The sequence below is a fragment of the Physella acuta genome, unplaced genomic scaffold (assembly GCF_028476545.2).
Source record: "Physella acuta isolate Inbredline_101_S28 unplaced genomic scaffold, ASM2847654v3 ptg000875l, whole genome shotgun sequence".
Taxonomy (NCBI): Eukaryota; Metazoa; Mollusca; class Gastropoda; family Physidae; genus Physella; species Physella acuta.
The window spans coordinates 1,134,088-1,147,798 of NW_026732392.1; the positions used below are offsets into that span (position 1 = coordinate 1,134,088).

Sequence of the window (13,711 nt, forward strand, 5' to 3'; positions counted from 1 at the left end):
TAAAATGCATGTATGTTTAAATCAGCATTTAGTATTGTACGAAACTAAATTACGCGTTCCTGCTTGTTGAAGAAAGTTTACCTGACAAGCACCATGCGTCATGAAGAAATGCTAATGGTAAAATTCACTTCATGTTTAAAAGAAAAACCTTGACTAGGAACTTTCGACAGAGTATGTATTATTACACTTTTAAGTTTTAATATGACATCACTGATATTGATCAATTCATTATCAAATACTTATCAAGTTTCTTACAAAGTAGGTCTATGTGATTCAAAGCGGATTTGTTATAGAGTGAAAAAGAATCGGATAACTTTTTATTTCTTATAAAGTTTATTACTTTGTATTACAATTTAACGGTTGAAAATTACGCACAAGTTATCTAACTGAAAGTGTTAATGTCGGACAAAGATTCTGATGTTTTTTAGATAGTTACATTTTAATTACGAAAATAATTTGGAATTTTTTTTTTTGCTATAGTATTGTAATTATTGTAATTTAGAATGTGATATAAAAACACGCTTTCTCCTTTTTTTGCTTTAGAAAAAGTCTAGGTTTATATATATATATAATGAACACGTTCAAAGTTATGTTCTATTAATATCCTTTAAGATAACGTAAATGTTGTTAAGCTGCAGAACAGGTTTGTAGAAAAATGGACGGGAGTCCATTACGTGCTACAATATGAATGAGTGTTCTATGAGGGGAAAAGTATGGTAAATATAGCTCTATTTTTGTGTTGTTTTTGCTAGGTTAGCGGCTGAGTATATTTAACATCGACCACCTAAGTATTGTGTGAAATAAAATATATATTGACAAGCGTGAAAGCGTAACAAAATTTCTCTTACAAACTATTCACGATTAATTAACAGTATAAATTGCCTTAAGGCTTGACATAAAATATACTTTTTTTTTACATTTTTCAGGGTGTTTAATAAATTATAAAAATAGTATATTGCCGCCTATTGCAGTTCTTTTCACCGTGAAAATGTGTGAAAACTATCGCCTTTTCAAACCTATATAACTTTGTTCCCTAAAGAGATTTTTTCAACAAATCTGACATAAGATTTAGTTTTCTCATACCAATCGTTACATCAAGAATTTTTTTGCTTGTAATTGCTCGTATCCGATATTTAACAAAAAATTGTACGGACAACTATGTACAAAATTTAGGGGGTGGTGCTACATAAATATTAATATTTCCTAACGTATTGCAGGAAGCAGTGGCGTAGCAAAGAATTGGTCATGGAAGAAGTTCAAATATCTTTCCATAATAATATGTATAAAGTCATATATATATATATATATATATATATATATATATATATATATATATATATATATATATATATATATATATATATAAATATATATATATATATATTTATATTTATATTTTGATATATATATACATATGTCTAGCCACTTTAGGTGAATTATCCTACCCAGCGTATACCTAGGCGTGACATTAATGTCGCTGTACACAATTGTGGTGGTGAGGTGGGGGGGGAGGAATAACCAACTCAAAGTGAACATAGCGTCAGATTTTAGATGACTGTTCTAAACTTACATATACGATTATACATATATACTGATTCAGTAATAGATTTGAATAAGTAAAAGTGGTATTAAGACAGTAAAAATGTTTTTTACAGAGGGGTCCATGGGGGGGGGGGTTGTAGCCCCCTTAACCCCTCCCCCTGCCTACGCCATTGGCAGTACGCTGTACCGTAATATAATTACTTACTCTTATCAATGAACCTCTTCCCATTCAATATTTTTATGCCCTTAAATGAAATTTGACGTGAATTTTTACAACGCTTATCCCACTTATTTTTTTAGAAAAAAAGAAAAAGTCACTACACCAGCGTGTTTAGGGTGCCTCGCGGGCAAAAAAAAGACGTAACACACACTCAAAGATAGCCGTTGTCCACGTATTAGTGTGAAAATGTGAAGGGGGTACCATGTTGAAACGTTCACGTTCGATAACTAAATGGTGTTACTATCAGAATAAGTGTTAAACCCCACATAAGTATTGAATAAATTAAGCTGTTCCTTATTATATTTTTAGATTTTTTTTTATTTAAACATCAAAAGAAACGGTTATCAATTTTGAACATGTGGGTCTCTTGGGAAGTATAGATTTCCTGTTTCTATAACCTCTGCGTATAAAGCGATAGTGTGGTCTCAGCCTTAACTTTACCTAAAGTGAGTTAAGTACAGAGGCGTAGCGTGGGAGGGGAGGGGGCGCGGGGGTGGACATGTCCCCGGGCGCCGACCTTAAAGGGCGCCACAATGAGTTGGAAAAATAAATTGAAAGCTTGAAGAGGGGTGCAAATCGAAAGTCTGAGGGGGGGGGGTGCAAATCGAAAGTGTGAGGGGGGAGGGGGGTGCAAATTGAAAGTCTGAGGGGGTGCAAATTGGTTAGGTACCCATCATAGTTTGATGGACTCAGAACATCATTGTTTCGCAGCCGTGCGCTATAACTACCCATTTATAAATATCAGGATACACACTAAGCCAAATCAAAATGACTGACATCCCTGTTATTGCCATTTATATTCATAAAAAATTTGAAGAGCGTGACTACTTATAATATGACGTGCTGGTAGGTTTGCATATGCTACTCATATACAGAAAGATTGTGTCTAGGTTACTGTGTACACAGCAAGACAAATGTTAAAATCTGGACCACGTTTCTCTTATCACCCCTGCTGTAGAAAGATAAAGCGCTAGTATCGTCGTTATGTTTCACCCAAGTATAAATAAATTAGGCGACAATACAGTTAAGTAAAAAAAAATAATAAGTTGACAACGTATATTTTACAGACTATATTTAATATGACGTATTTTGTAAGATGATGTGGTTTAATTTTTGTTTTCATTTATTTTTATACGCTCAAAATGTAATAATGTAATAATCCAGTCTAAACGTAAAACTGAAAAAATATATATAAATAAAAATGTAAGAATATTTTATTACTTTGTTATACACTTGTGATTTTTTTCCGATCCATCTTCACAGAATACTTTACGATACGACCATCAAAAACACGTTCCTCGTGTACGTTACGAAATATCCTGTTCAATCAATAATACATTTACCTCAAGAAAAAAATTCAGAAATTCGCAAAGCTTAGAAATTATAAACATTCTAATCAACGTAGGAGCAAACGTTATCCAATTAACAACAATTTAGAAAGTTCTTTACAAATCGCCATCAAGAATAGAGATTGTGTCGATCTTATGATGCCTATGTTAATTTGAAAGGAAGAAATAAAATAACAGCTTTACACATGGCGGCCGGCGGAGAGGAAAACATAGTAGAACTGCTTGTACATGCTAGTGCTGACGTCAATGCTAAAACCAAACGCAGCGATTCCATGATAGGCTCAGATGTTTTCTTGGGGGCAGGTAAAACAGATCCAATTCAATTAACAGAGGATCAACTTTGTGTTGGTACCCAGGTGACCCAAACTGAATCTGACGCTTACGTAGCAGAGGAGTTTAGCTTTCCCAAAGGCCCCACTGGTGTTAATCTTATGAAACAAACAACAGCAGAACTTGAGAAGAAAATACATTCTAGCGGTGGAGAAACCCCACGTCCTGTTGCAGCTGAAAGTGTTAACATCAGTTCTATGGAGTATTTAGATCAAATATCAACTGGTGCGTCTGTTAATTCTTCTGTGCTTCATAAATACATTGAAAGAAGAAATATTAAGAAAATTCATTATCTCGTTCAAGCTGGTGCCAATGTTAATGTTCCGAATAAATATGGGGTTATGCCAATCGTGAACATTCTGGATTTTGCAAGCTTGGAACTTATGCAGCTGTTTATAGAACACGGAGCTAATGTAAATTCTTGTGACTCATTGAACAACTCAGTTCTATCGCTGGCCTTGTCAAAACAAAGAAAAGATGTGGCCAATTTTCTCGTTGAGAACGGGGCGGATGTTAACGTTTTATTTAATGGAGACCGTCCAGTCTTGAATATGGCAGTAGAGTTGGGCTATTTTGACCTTGCCGAACGTATGCTAAAACTGGGAGCTGACGGGACTAGAACTGATTTGAATAGAAACACAGCGTTGCACTCGGCTTTTTCAGTAGAGCGATATAAAAAGAGTAGTGAAACTAATTTACCGACATTCAATGAAGACTACCCTGATTACTATGGTAATAACGAGCAATATAATTATAGTAGAGGATACCGGTCTTCCATAACACAACCTAGAGGCAAAATAGAACACAAAACTGGTTATAGGGGACATGATCAGTCGTCTTCAGTAGATTATTTGGTTGAACGACGTTACGAAACGCAATCGCATTTACCACAGGCAAGAGATAAAACGCATTCAAAAACATTTAGAGGGCAATTTACTTCGCCTTTAAAAGAACCAACTGATAAAAGACATGATGACTCCGGTGCTGTGACTGGGGGTCGAGTTGAATTTACAGAGATTTTATGCGATGTTGGTGTAAATATAAACCAAGTAAATAAACGATTGGAATGCCCTTTACACTTAGCCGTTAACCGCAAAGATCATTTAAAGTTTTCCTTACATAATAATACCAGATCATGCGAAATTCAACAGCCTCTGAAGCTTGGATCAAAAACAGACTTTAGAGATGCACATGGAAAAACAGCTTTGCACTATTGTGTTGAATATATGGATTTTGAAAGTGTCAAAGTATTGCTTGAAGCAGGAGCTGATGCTAATTTACAAGATGCAAATCTCCAGACACCTTTACATGTAGCTGTTCGGTTACACCGTAATGTTTCTCGTGGTAATCTCACTTTTCATGGTGATATAAAGGAAATTAATAAAAAGTTAACGCAGATTTGTTTATCTTTGATAACTTCAACAGCCCTGTTAAACGTGAGTGATAAAAAAGGTAACACAGCACTCCATTATGCAATACAAAGTCACACAATTGAAATAGTTCAACGTTTACTTGATGCGGGTGCCGATGTCACACTGAGAAACAACACGGGTAAAACAGTTCTCCACAAGGCTGCTAAAACAATGTTCGTTGATTTTATGGCGATTGTTTTGAATCATAAAGAAGTTGCAAATGTTATCGACTTGAAGTCAAATAAACGCGAAATGCATACATCTGTAGCGAGGATGAAGGGCTCGAATGTCAGTGATTTTCAAGCTTCTTACCGAATTTGTTCCAGCGCCGATGCCCCGACAGCTTTAATGATTGCTGTAAAAGATCAAAATACAGAAGTGGCTCTGATGTTGCTAGAGCATAAAGCTGATGTCAATATCCGTAACGACGAAGGTTATACGGCCTTACATATTGCTGCAGAAGGGTCTTATACAAAATCAATAAAACATTTAATAAAGGCTGGAGCTGATGTTAACGATCAGACAAACGATGGGGAATCACCTCTCATGTTAGCGAGAGACATTGAGGTTATTAAAACATTGTGTCAAGCAGGTGCGGATGTTAATATGAAAAATAAACTTGGAAAGAATGTTCTACATAAAACTATATGTAGCGATTATTTATCTGAAACAAAGCATGCCTATTTAGTAGAGTATTTGGTGCAGTATATGAGAGACATTAACGCTCTAGACAATTATAATGTTTCTGCTCTAACCTATTGTTTATTAAAGAAACAGATTAAAAATACAGAGACTTTATTGAAATCCGGTGCTAATTCTCTACTGGATACAAAATATAGATATCTTTTGTCAGACCCTCAGATTTTAAAGACTGGGGAGTCAAATATCATTGCTGGATCTGAAATAATTTTCTCAAATGGTCATTTTGAATATTTAAGATTGCTAGTTTGTAATGGAATAGTTTTGGAAGGCAACACACTGATTAAAACATTAGATAAAAATGTTCAAGTGACAAGCTTAATGTTGTCTATAATGTATCAGAAAGTAGATGTAACAAAATATCTTTTAACAACTGGCTATGTAACAGTAAATGATCTGAGACAACTTCGTCAATTTGACAAATCTCCACAAGATTTAAATGAGTTGCTTGTTGTAGAACACAAACAACACCTTTCTTCAACTACCGAGCTTCAAACACTAATTCACGAAGCGGTTTCTAATCCCTGGCCACTGGTCAAACTTGCTTTCATCACGGTGTCAACAATGTTGGGTGTAAGTCCAGAGCGAGATGAAAGACTCTCACAGACAAAGTTACCTGAGAATCTCAAACAACGTCTGATGTTCCAGACTCCAGAAGCACAGCTACCTGTCAGTGATTGGTCCAAATGTCCACTTTTCTTTAATCCACTTGTCGATGAAATGGGACCTGAATTTTTACTTCATCTCTGGCCAATAGGTAAATGTTTTGATGTATAATTGCATGCTTTAACTAAGTAAACAACGCTGGCATTGTTTATAAATATTGATGGGGATGCTTGTTTTAATATCGTTTTGATAGTTAATCCTATACTGTTGAAGTTAATTATTGCTTGCGAATTTATGGGATACAGGGGCGTAGCGAGGGGAGGGGGGGGGGCGGGGGGTGCGGACCGCGCCGGATGACACCATTTAGGGGGGTGACACCAAGGCAAAAAATAACAAAATTTATAGAGAAAAACTCGAGGGGGGGGGGTGCAAATCGAAAGTTTGAAGGGGGGGGGGTGCAAATCGAAAATTTGAAAGTTTGTCCCTGGAAAGGGTCTCTATGCCTCTGGGGGGGGGGGGTGACACCATTAAGTGCCGCACCGGGTGACACCCGACCTCGCTACGCCACTGATGGGATATATACTCAAATTATGGGAAATCGACTTGTTAATTAACTACTAATATCAGAGAAGCAACAACAGAGTCAAAGCAAGATATGTAATCGGTAATATGTGGCAATAAGCTCAAATATCACACACATTTATTGGTAAACAATTTCTTAAAATTATTGTCAACGACTTATTTTTAAGATGCAATATTTCTAACCATTGAAAACTACGCAAAACAGGGTATTTACATTAATCGCCTGATTTGATTCAAGCTACGTATATATCTGTTTAAATTTTATTCAAATGTACGAGTATTTATTAATTTATGTTAGTGTATATTACTTTTGATTTCATTTGTCATACAGAAATTCTATTAATTCTATTATTTAAATTATTATAACATATTTAATGTAATTAAATGAATGAGAATTATTAAACTTTGCAAAGCAAAAGTAATGCAAATTTTGTGTTTCAGTTAAGTTTATGTAACTATTAAAAATGATGGAGAAATCTGTAACATCTTTTTTTTATTAAATAATTTTTTTAAACTAAGAAGAATAAGTTATTTTAAATGATTATATTTGACAAATAGGATATTCTTACATCATTAGCCTAGTCAGTCATATTAATCTTCAATTTTACACAAACATGTATCAAGTATTAGCAAGTATTACAATTTTGTCAATTTTACATTCTAATACACTTTACTCTTCTGATATAATACAGATATTGTTTTTTCATTTTATAAACCTTGGCTTTTCATAAATGTATTCCAACAAAGTTCTTATATACAAGAGACATCACAATTTTTATAAAACATTTGAAATCAATTTCGATTCTCAGCAAAGTACATGAATTTAGTTTGTAATTTATTCTATACTAACTACAATTATTTTTTTTACTTCTACAGATGTGTTATATGGACGTATGAAGTACAGGCTAGAACAGCTACAACGATACACAGTTGGTGATTATACAGAGAAGCTAGCACTTCATTTAACAGAAGATGTGTTGAAAGCATCATTTCATTTTAGAAATAGAAAAGAAAAATACAACGAATTAAATCTGCATGATGTAGACCCTTTAGTTGAAGCCTGTATTGATGCTATAGATGACTGTATCTTCTATCATGGCAACTCTTTTGATGTTGATTATGGCCCGAAGTATTTGATTCTAAGATCTGGACTTCAGTTTATGATAGAAGACTTTGAATCTCTACAAGAGGAATACGCTGATGAGAATTCAGAGTTAAGTGCGTCTGTTGAGTTTTTTGATGAACGTTTAAAAAGCTGGAAAAATAATTTTGGAAACATTGGGTTTTTTGAAAACATTACACACACAGCTGAGGAGCTGAGACGGCCTGAAGGAATACCTGCATATCATACATGGTGGTTTGAGTTGGACTTCTAAACAATTTTAGGCTCGTTATCTGTACCATTATATTTTTTTTTTAAATGGCGGATATTGAGAATAGTGGTGTCGAAACAACGTACTTTACCAACGAATGGACAATAGACCAAAATTCAACATTTCTCTTATGTGATCAGTTAGCATTTTTATTTTTTGCGGACACCAAAACAATGTTTACTGAAGAAGAACAGGAGATTCTAAATGATATAGTTGAAAAAATTACGAAAAATGGACATGGACAGTTTGAATCTGTGAGCGTTTCCGTAACGTTCAGATACGAGAAGTTAAAAGAGAATGACAAAGATTTAGTTTTCTTACCTTTGTTTTGTTTCAAAAAGAGTTCCGAAGAAAAATACTTCATGGATCACAATCTACACGTTCATGACAAATGGGATAACTTTGAAAATATTTTCCCCTGCGGCCACAACGTATCTTTTATGTCGCATAAAGAAAACAATAGCAAATGCAATTACTTCATTTGTTTTCCTGGTAGAAGTTCCATTGAACAACGCCACCTTTTCCAAATTGATTTTAACTGTGACTTAGCAAATCCTCCAACTGTCAAAGAGCTACTTGCATGTTTTAAAGATATCACCAGCATAGATTTGAATGCATCGTGGAGAACGTCACAAAAGCTTGTGAGGCAATTGTTCCTGCAATTTCAAATAAACTCTGAATTTGTTTCCAACATTATCAACAATTTACGTACACAAGTAAACGAGGATGTTTTTGATGCACTGTTGTCTGGTTACAGAGAGGTGACTGGCGAGCTTCGCGAAGATCTAGGGAACGCTTATTTTATTAAAGACATTCAACATATTTTACATTACAGCAATTCATTTGAAAGAATTACAATCACTTCTGATTCACAATCAATAATAATGGCTGGACTTACTCTTCATTCAAAAGCATTTGTACAGCTTAGGGAAGAAGAAAAGAATGTAATTTTGAATCCAGATTTGAACAGTGATCAATTCCGCTTAATAAAAAACACGTATCGTTTTTATTTAGATGTAGAACTCGTTGATGCCAAGAATCGAATATGTTCTGAGCTTAGAGTTCAAAACCTAGAAGATTTTTTATTAAATGACGTAAACATATTGAGAGATTTACAACCTTATCAAATCATACGCTTTTATAATATTCTTAAAAATACTTGCCTGGAGTTTAACAGGACTTTTATTGATCTAGGACTAGAATTGTCTGCTAGGTTGGGCGTTACCAACTTTGAGAAGCTTGATGCTGTCATCGAGTATGCTGCCACACTACTAAATGATAAGTTATCTGAGATTAAAAAACGAGAGGGAATTCAAAACAGTGGCAGCAGACAAAGAAATAGAGAAAATAGAAGATCAACTAGAGCAGGGGTCTCCAAACTACGGCCCGCGGGCCGGATGCGGCCCGCGAAGTCCTCTTATCCGGCCCGCGGAGATCTTTTTGTCCAAGGAAAAAACGTTTGTTGGTGATGGCTGAGGAAATTTTCCCAGAAAAATCACGACATGTCTGGAAGAAACTGGCCCCCGAACTGAAATTTGATAGTTAATGCGGCCCTCGGACTGAAAAGTTTGGAGACCCCTGAACTAGAGCAACGAGACCAGCAGATGTTGAAAATGTAGAAGGGGCTATGAGACATATCCCACACAACCTAACTAGAGATGAGATTCGTAATCAAAGATTGGAACGGGCTGCAACAGAAATTAAAGAAAACATAGACATTTTATGTCAAACATTTCGCGAACTGGCGACTAAATATATCAGGTATAGCCAGGGTGAGAAATATAACTTTGCTGATCCAATGCTTGCTGCCTCACATTATACGAAACACGGCAAAGACTACAAGAAAGAAAAGTTATCGTTTGAAAAATATTTGCAGATGGCAAGAGAAATTTTGTCAAGTAAAAACATGGAGTCAACTTGGGAACAAGAAGGCCGTGTTAGGAGTTTTAAATCAGAGGACAAACAGAAGAAAATCATTGCGATTAGAAAAGACAATACTATTGCGACCTTGTATTTTCGGTAACTATACAAAGCCAATATTAAAATAGGGGTACATTTCTGAAACAAAGTTACTTTTGACATTTGAGAATTTACAAAATATTTTTTAGTCTATATGTCCAATGTTATATAAAACATACGGATCAAACTGCGAAGTATGTCAAACAAGTCGGCAATTGTTATTGGAATCTATATCTATTGTAGTGGTGCTTTAAAATAAATAAAAATATAATAAGAACACATCATAGCAGGAAAAAAAAAACATGTACGTAAATCATTAATTGTTTATTGCCAATGACAACATATAAATAACTCTCAGCAAATCCATTGTTGAATTATTATTTTACATTATTATTATTAATTAAATACAAAATTAAAGCAATGTATGCATATTCATAAATCGTTAAAGATCAACTACTGTGTTGTGGCATAACACAAAAAATGCTGTATTTTTCCAAATACCTTTTCAAAAGGACTTGCTGAAAACTAAAAATAAATTACAAATTTATAATGCGCATTTCTATAAATTATTTGTTAGAAGTAGAACTAATTAATACTTAATTTAAATATAATATATTATGTGTATATTTTATGATTTTTTTCTTCATTTCAATTATTTTACCATGTATTTTGTTTTAAACTTTTATAAAAATATATCCACCACGATTAAAAATACAATATGCTCATAAAATACAATTTAAGGATTATAACCCATATTTTTCCATTAATCTTTTCAATTTTATTCTATACTTGTATTATATATGCCACTAACACACGTCTTATAGCTAAGAAAACACAACTTATGTCTTAGGCGATTCGGAGCTGTAGTGCATTTTTGTTTGTTTTTATTGTAATAAAAAGTCAAACATCTATAGTATAGGGCGCTCCTATTTATTTTGAAAGGCATGGGATTGAGGATAAATAATAAATGCCTATCCGAGAGAATGTAATGTTAATGTCGTAACTGCATTTTTGTGCTTGTATTGGTGGGTAGTGTTTATGAGGTATTTTTCTTATAATTTCATCGTACTAAGCCAGAAGTAGTGTACTCATAATCCACAGAATCCACAGCAGATGTGGCTTGTAGCTTGTGACGTCAACCCAACTAGGAGATAAATATCCAAACGCAAACATAAGTAGGGACACGGGAGCGGTAAGATTACCACCATTGTTCTGATTTCATCATTTGTATTTATTCGTCTTGCTGACTCATGTTGGTTTAAATATGTTCAAGACGCCAGTATTTGGACGGCTAAAAAATTAATGAACGTCTTTTAGGTTTAAGTGTATTCAGTTGCAGTTTAAACAATGAACGTAAAGTGTATCAAATAACATAAATAGTGAAGTTGTATTGTGACTTCGTTGCATTCGCGATTATGTTTAATAAGCATTATGATAGACAATTTAGAGTATATAAAACAAGTTTATGTAAACTTGCATTCTCTATCTCTATTTGTATATTTCTTTTTAAAAATGCATGCACACACACAGTTACACACACAAACACACACACACATATTCCAGAGTGAACTACATTATATATATATATATATATATATATAATGTAGTTCACTCTGGAATTGTACGCTTATACTTGCTGGGAGATAATCAAAGACAACAAACCTGTTATTAGTTTATTTGGTTACTTCCGCTGAGTAAACTCCACTTTCGATAAAAATTGTCCTTGACAAAGTGTAAATATTGAGAGAAAAAATGTAAACAACTAGTGTAGCTGCAATGAGGTATGTTCTTTGTGATTAGTGTACGTACAAGATACGATTTCAATGGATGTTTGATTAACTATTAAAAAATGTTTATTTTATAAAGTACTAGTTTTTCGCTTAATACATATATTATCTGTGTACGTTTGTTGCGCGACTCTTTTTATCTATGCGCATTTATAATATTTAAAATAATTTCTAAAAACTATTTAGAACGTTATTAAAGAAACATTTGAAAACACCTTTCGTTTTTTATGTTCTCTCTATTTGTATAGTCCGATTGTACTTGAAGTGATATAACCCATATTTGTAATTAAGAATATAAGAGAAATTTTAAAATATATCGATTCCGCTATACTATTATTTATAGAAATTGAATTTAAAATGGCTACTTAAGGACATGTACATTCAACAACTAACTGATTGGATTAAATACATTTACAAATGTATAGAAAGTGGGAATTGTACATTTTAGTAAGCAAATAATTCATTTTTATGAATTCTTTGACTTATGGAATACTATGATTAAAATGACATTTACAGAAGATGTCAAATATTAAAATTTTGACTTACGTAATTAAATATATTATACAATTCTTAAGTTTTAGTAAAATTGTGTAGATGTGAGAGCCGAAAAAAATAAAGTAGATGAAGGTTACTTACAGTGTTTCTCCCAGGCCTTTTCTCCGGGGGTGCACTTGAAATTTTCGGGGATGCGGACTAAAATTTCCCCGGGGGGGAGGTGGGCGGACACTGTCAAAATTATATATTTCATATATAAATTGCATTTCGTTCGGGGGGGGGGGGGCGAAGGGAATCTACCGCCACACACCCCCCCCCCCCAAGAGATGCCTGGAAGAAACTCTGGATACTTACAACAATTAATACAATTAATTTACAAAAAAATAACAAAATGTAAACATTATTTAACGTAAAAATTTGCTCAGAGTTTATCTTTCATTTAGAACCAGGCTATTATTTATTTAGCAATGTTGTTTAGCTATTGTTACGATTAAAGCTAACGTAATATACCTTTACATATTTACTTTAACAATGCGGAAGCAAGCAAGACATTGACCCATATTAACGTATGAAGAGATATCAATGTACAAAGTCGCCTAGCACCGAGGGGGAAACAAAACAAACTCCCGTCATTAATTTTATATAGTCAGTGGCTTCATGCCTCATACAAGGCAAAGGTTGAAATACAGTGTACTTTTCTCCGTCAGCTTTGTGAATTATAGATTTCTTCTAACTCAACGTGTCTATTAATCTGGCAAGCGAATTAAACTGTATTGGTGCTTTTCGCTTTTAAATTGGATTGGTGGTATAGTAAAAACAATCGTATAACTGCTCCAACATCCATGAATAGTTAAACGTTGTGAAAGGTAACACATCTATACCATTTTATTTCATTATGTTATATATATATATATATTTTTCACAATGAATGTATGCTAATTATTTCAAACATTTTTAATTTTTAACATAACAATTATTTAAAAGCGATAAACGAATAAAATTATATAAAATCAAATATGAAAAACACAATATATTTAATATAAAATTATTATTAAATGATAGATATTAAAAAGACGAATTTGTCAAAAATAGTTTTGAGGAATCATCAAATTTTACACCCCTCACAAATCTACTTTCTTCTCTAAACTAAACACCGAGATCCGCATTCTGCAGACATCCTTCCAGCTTCAAGTACCTTGCCACGGTAGGAGTGCGGACGTACGTGTAGTCGTAGAAGAAACCGCCATTCACAAAAATAGCGTAGCTGTCGACTCTTGCAAGAATATTGACGACAAATCTTTCCCCCACTGTAAATGGTGCGAGACTTGCGCTGTACTGTACAGCCCATTGTCCGTCG

General features: G+C 33.9%; 1 protein-coding gene across 1 annotated transcript; it reads left to right on the forward strand.

Annotated features, from left to right (window-relative positions):
* The first annotated feature begins 3,044 nt into the window (after positions 1–3,044).
* Positions 3,045–8,116, forward strand: LOC131952504 (putative ankyrin repeat protein RF_0381). Its single transcript, XM_059315191.1, has 3 exons — positions 3,045–3,774; positions 4,633–6,309; positions 7,617–8,116. Exons 1-3 carry the CDS (start codon positions 3,297–3,299, stop codon positions 8,114–8,116), a joined length of 2,655 nt encoding a protein of 884 aa, XP_059171174.1. The 5' UTR covers positions 3,045–3,296.
* The last annotated feature ends 5,595 nt before the right edge of the window (positions 8,117–13,711 follow it).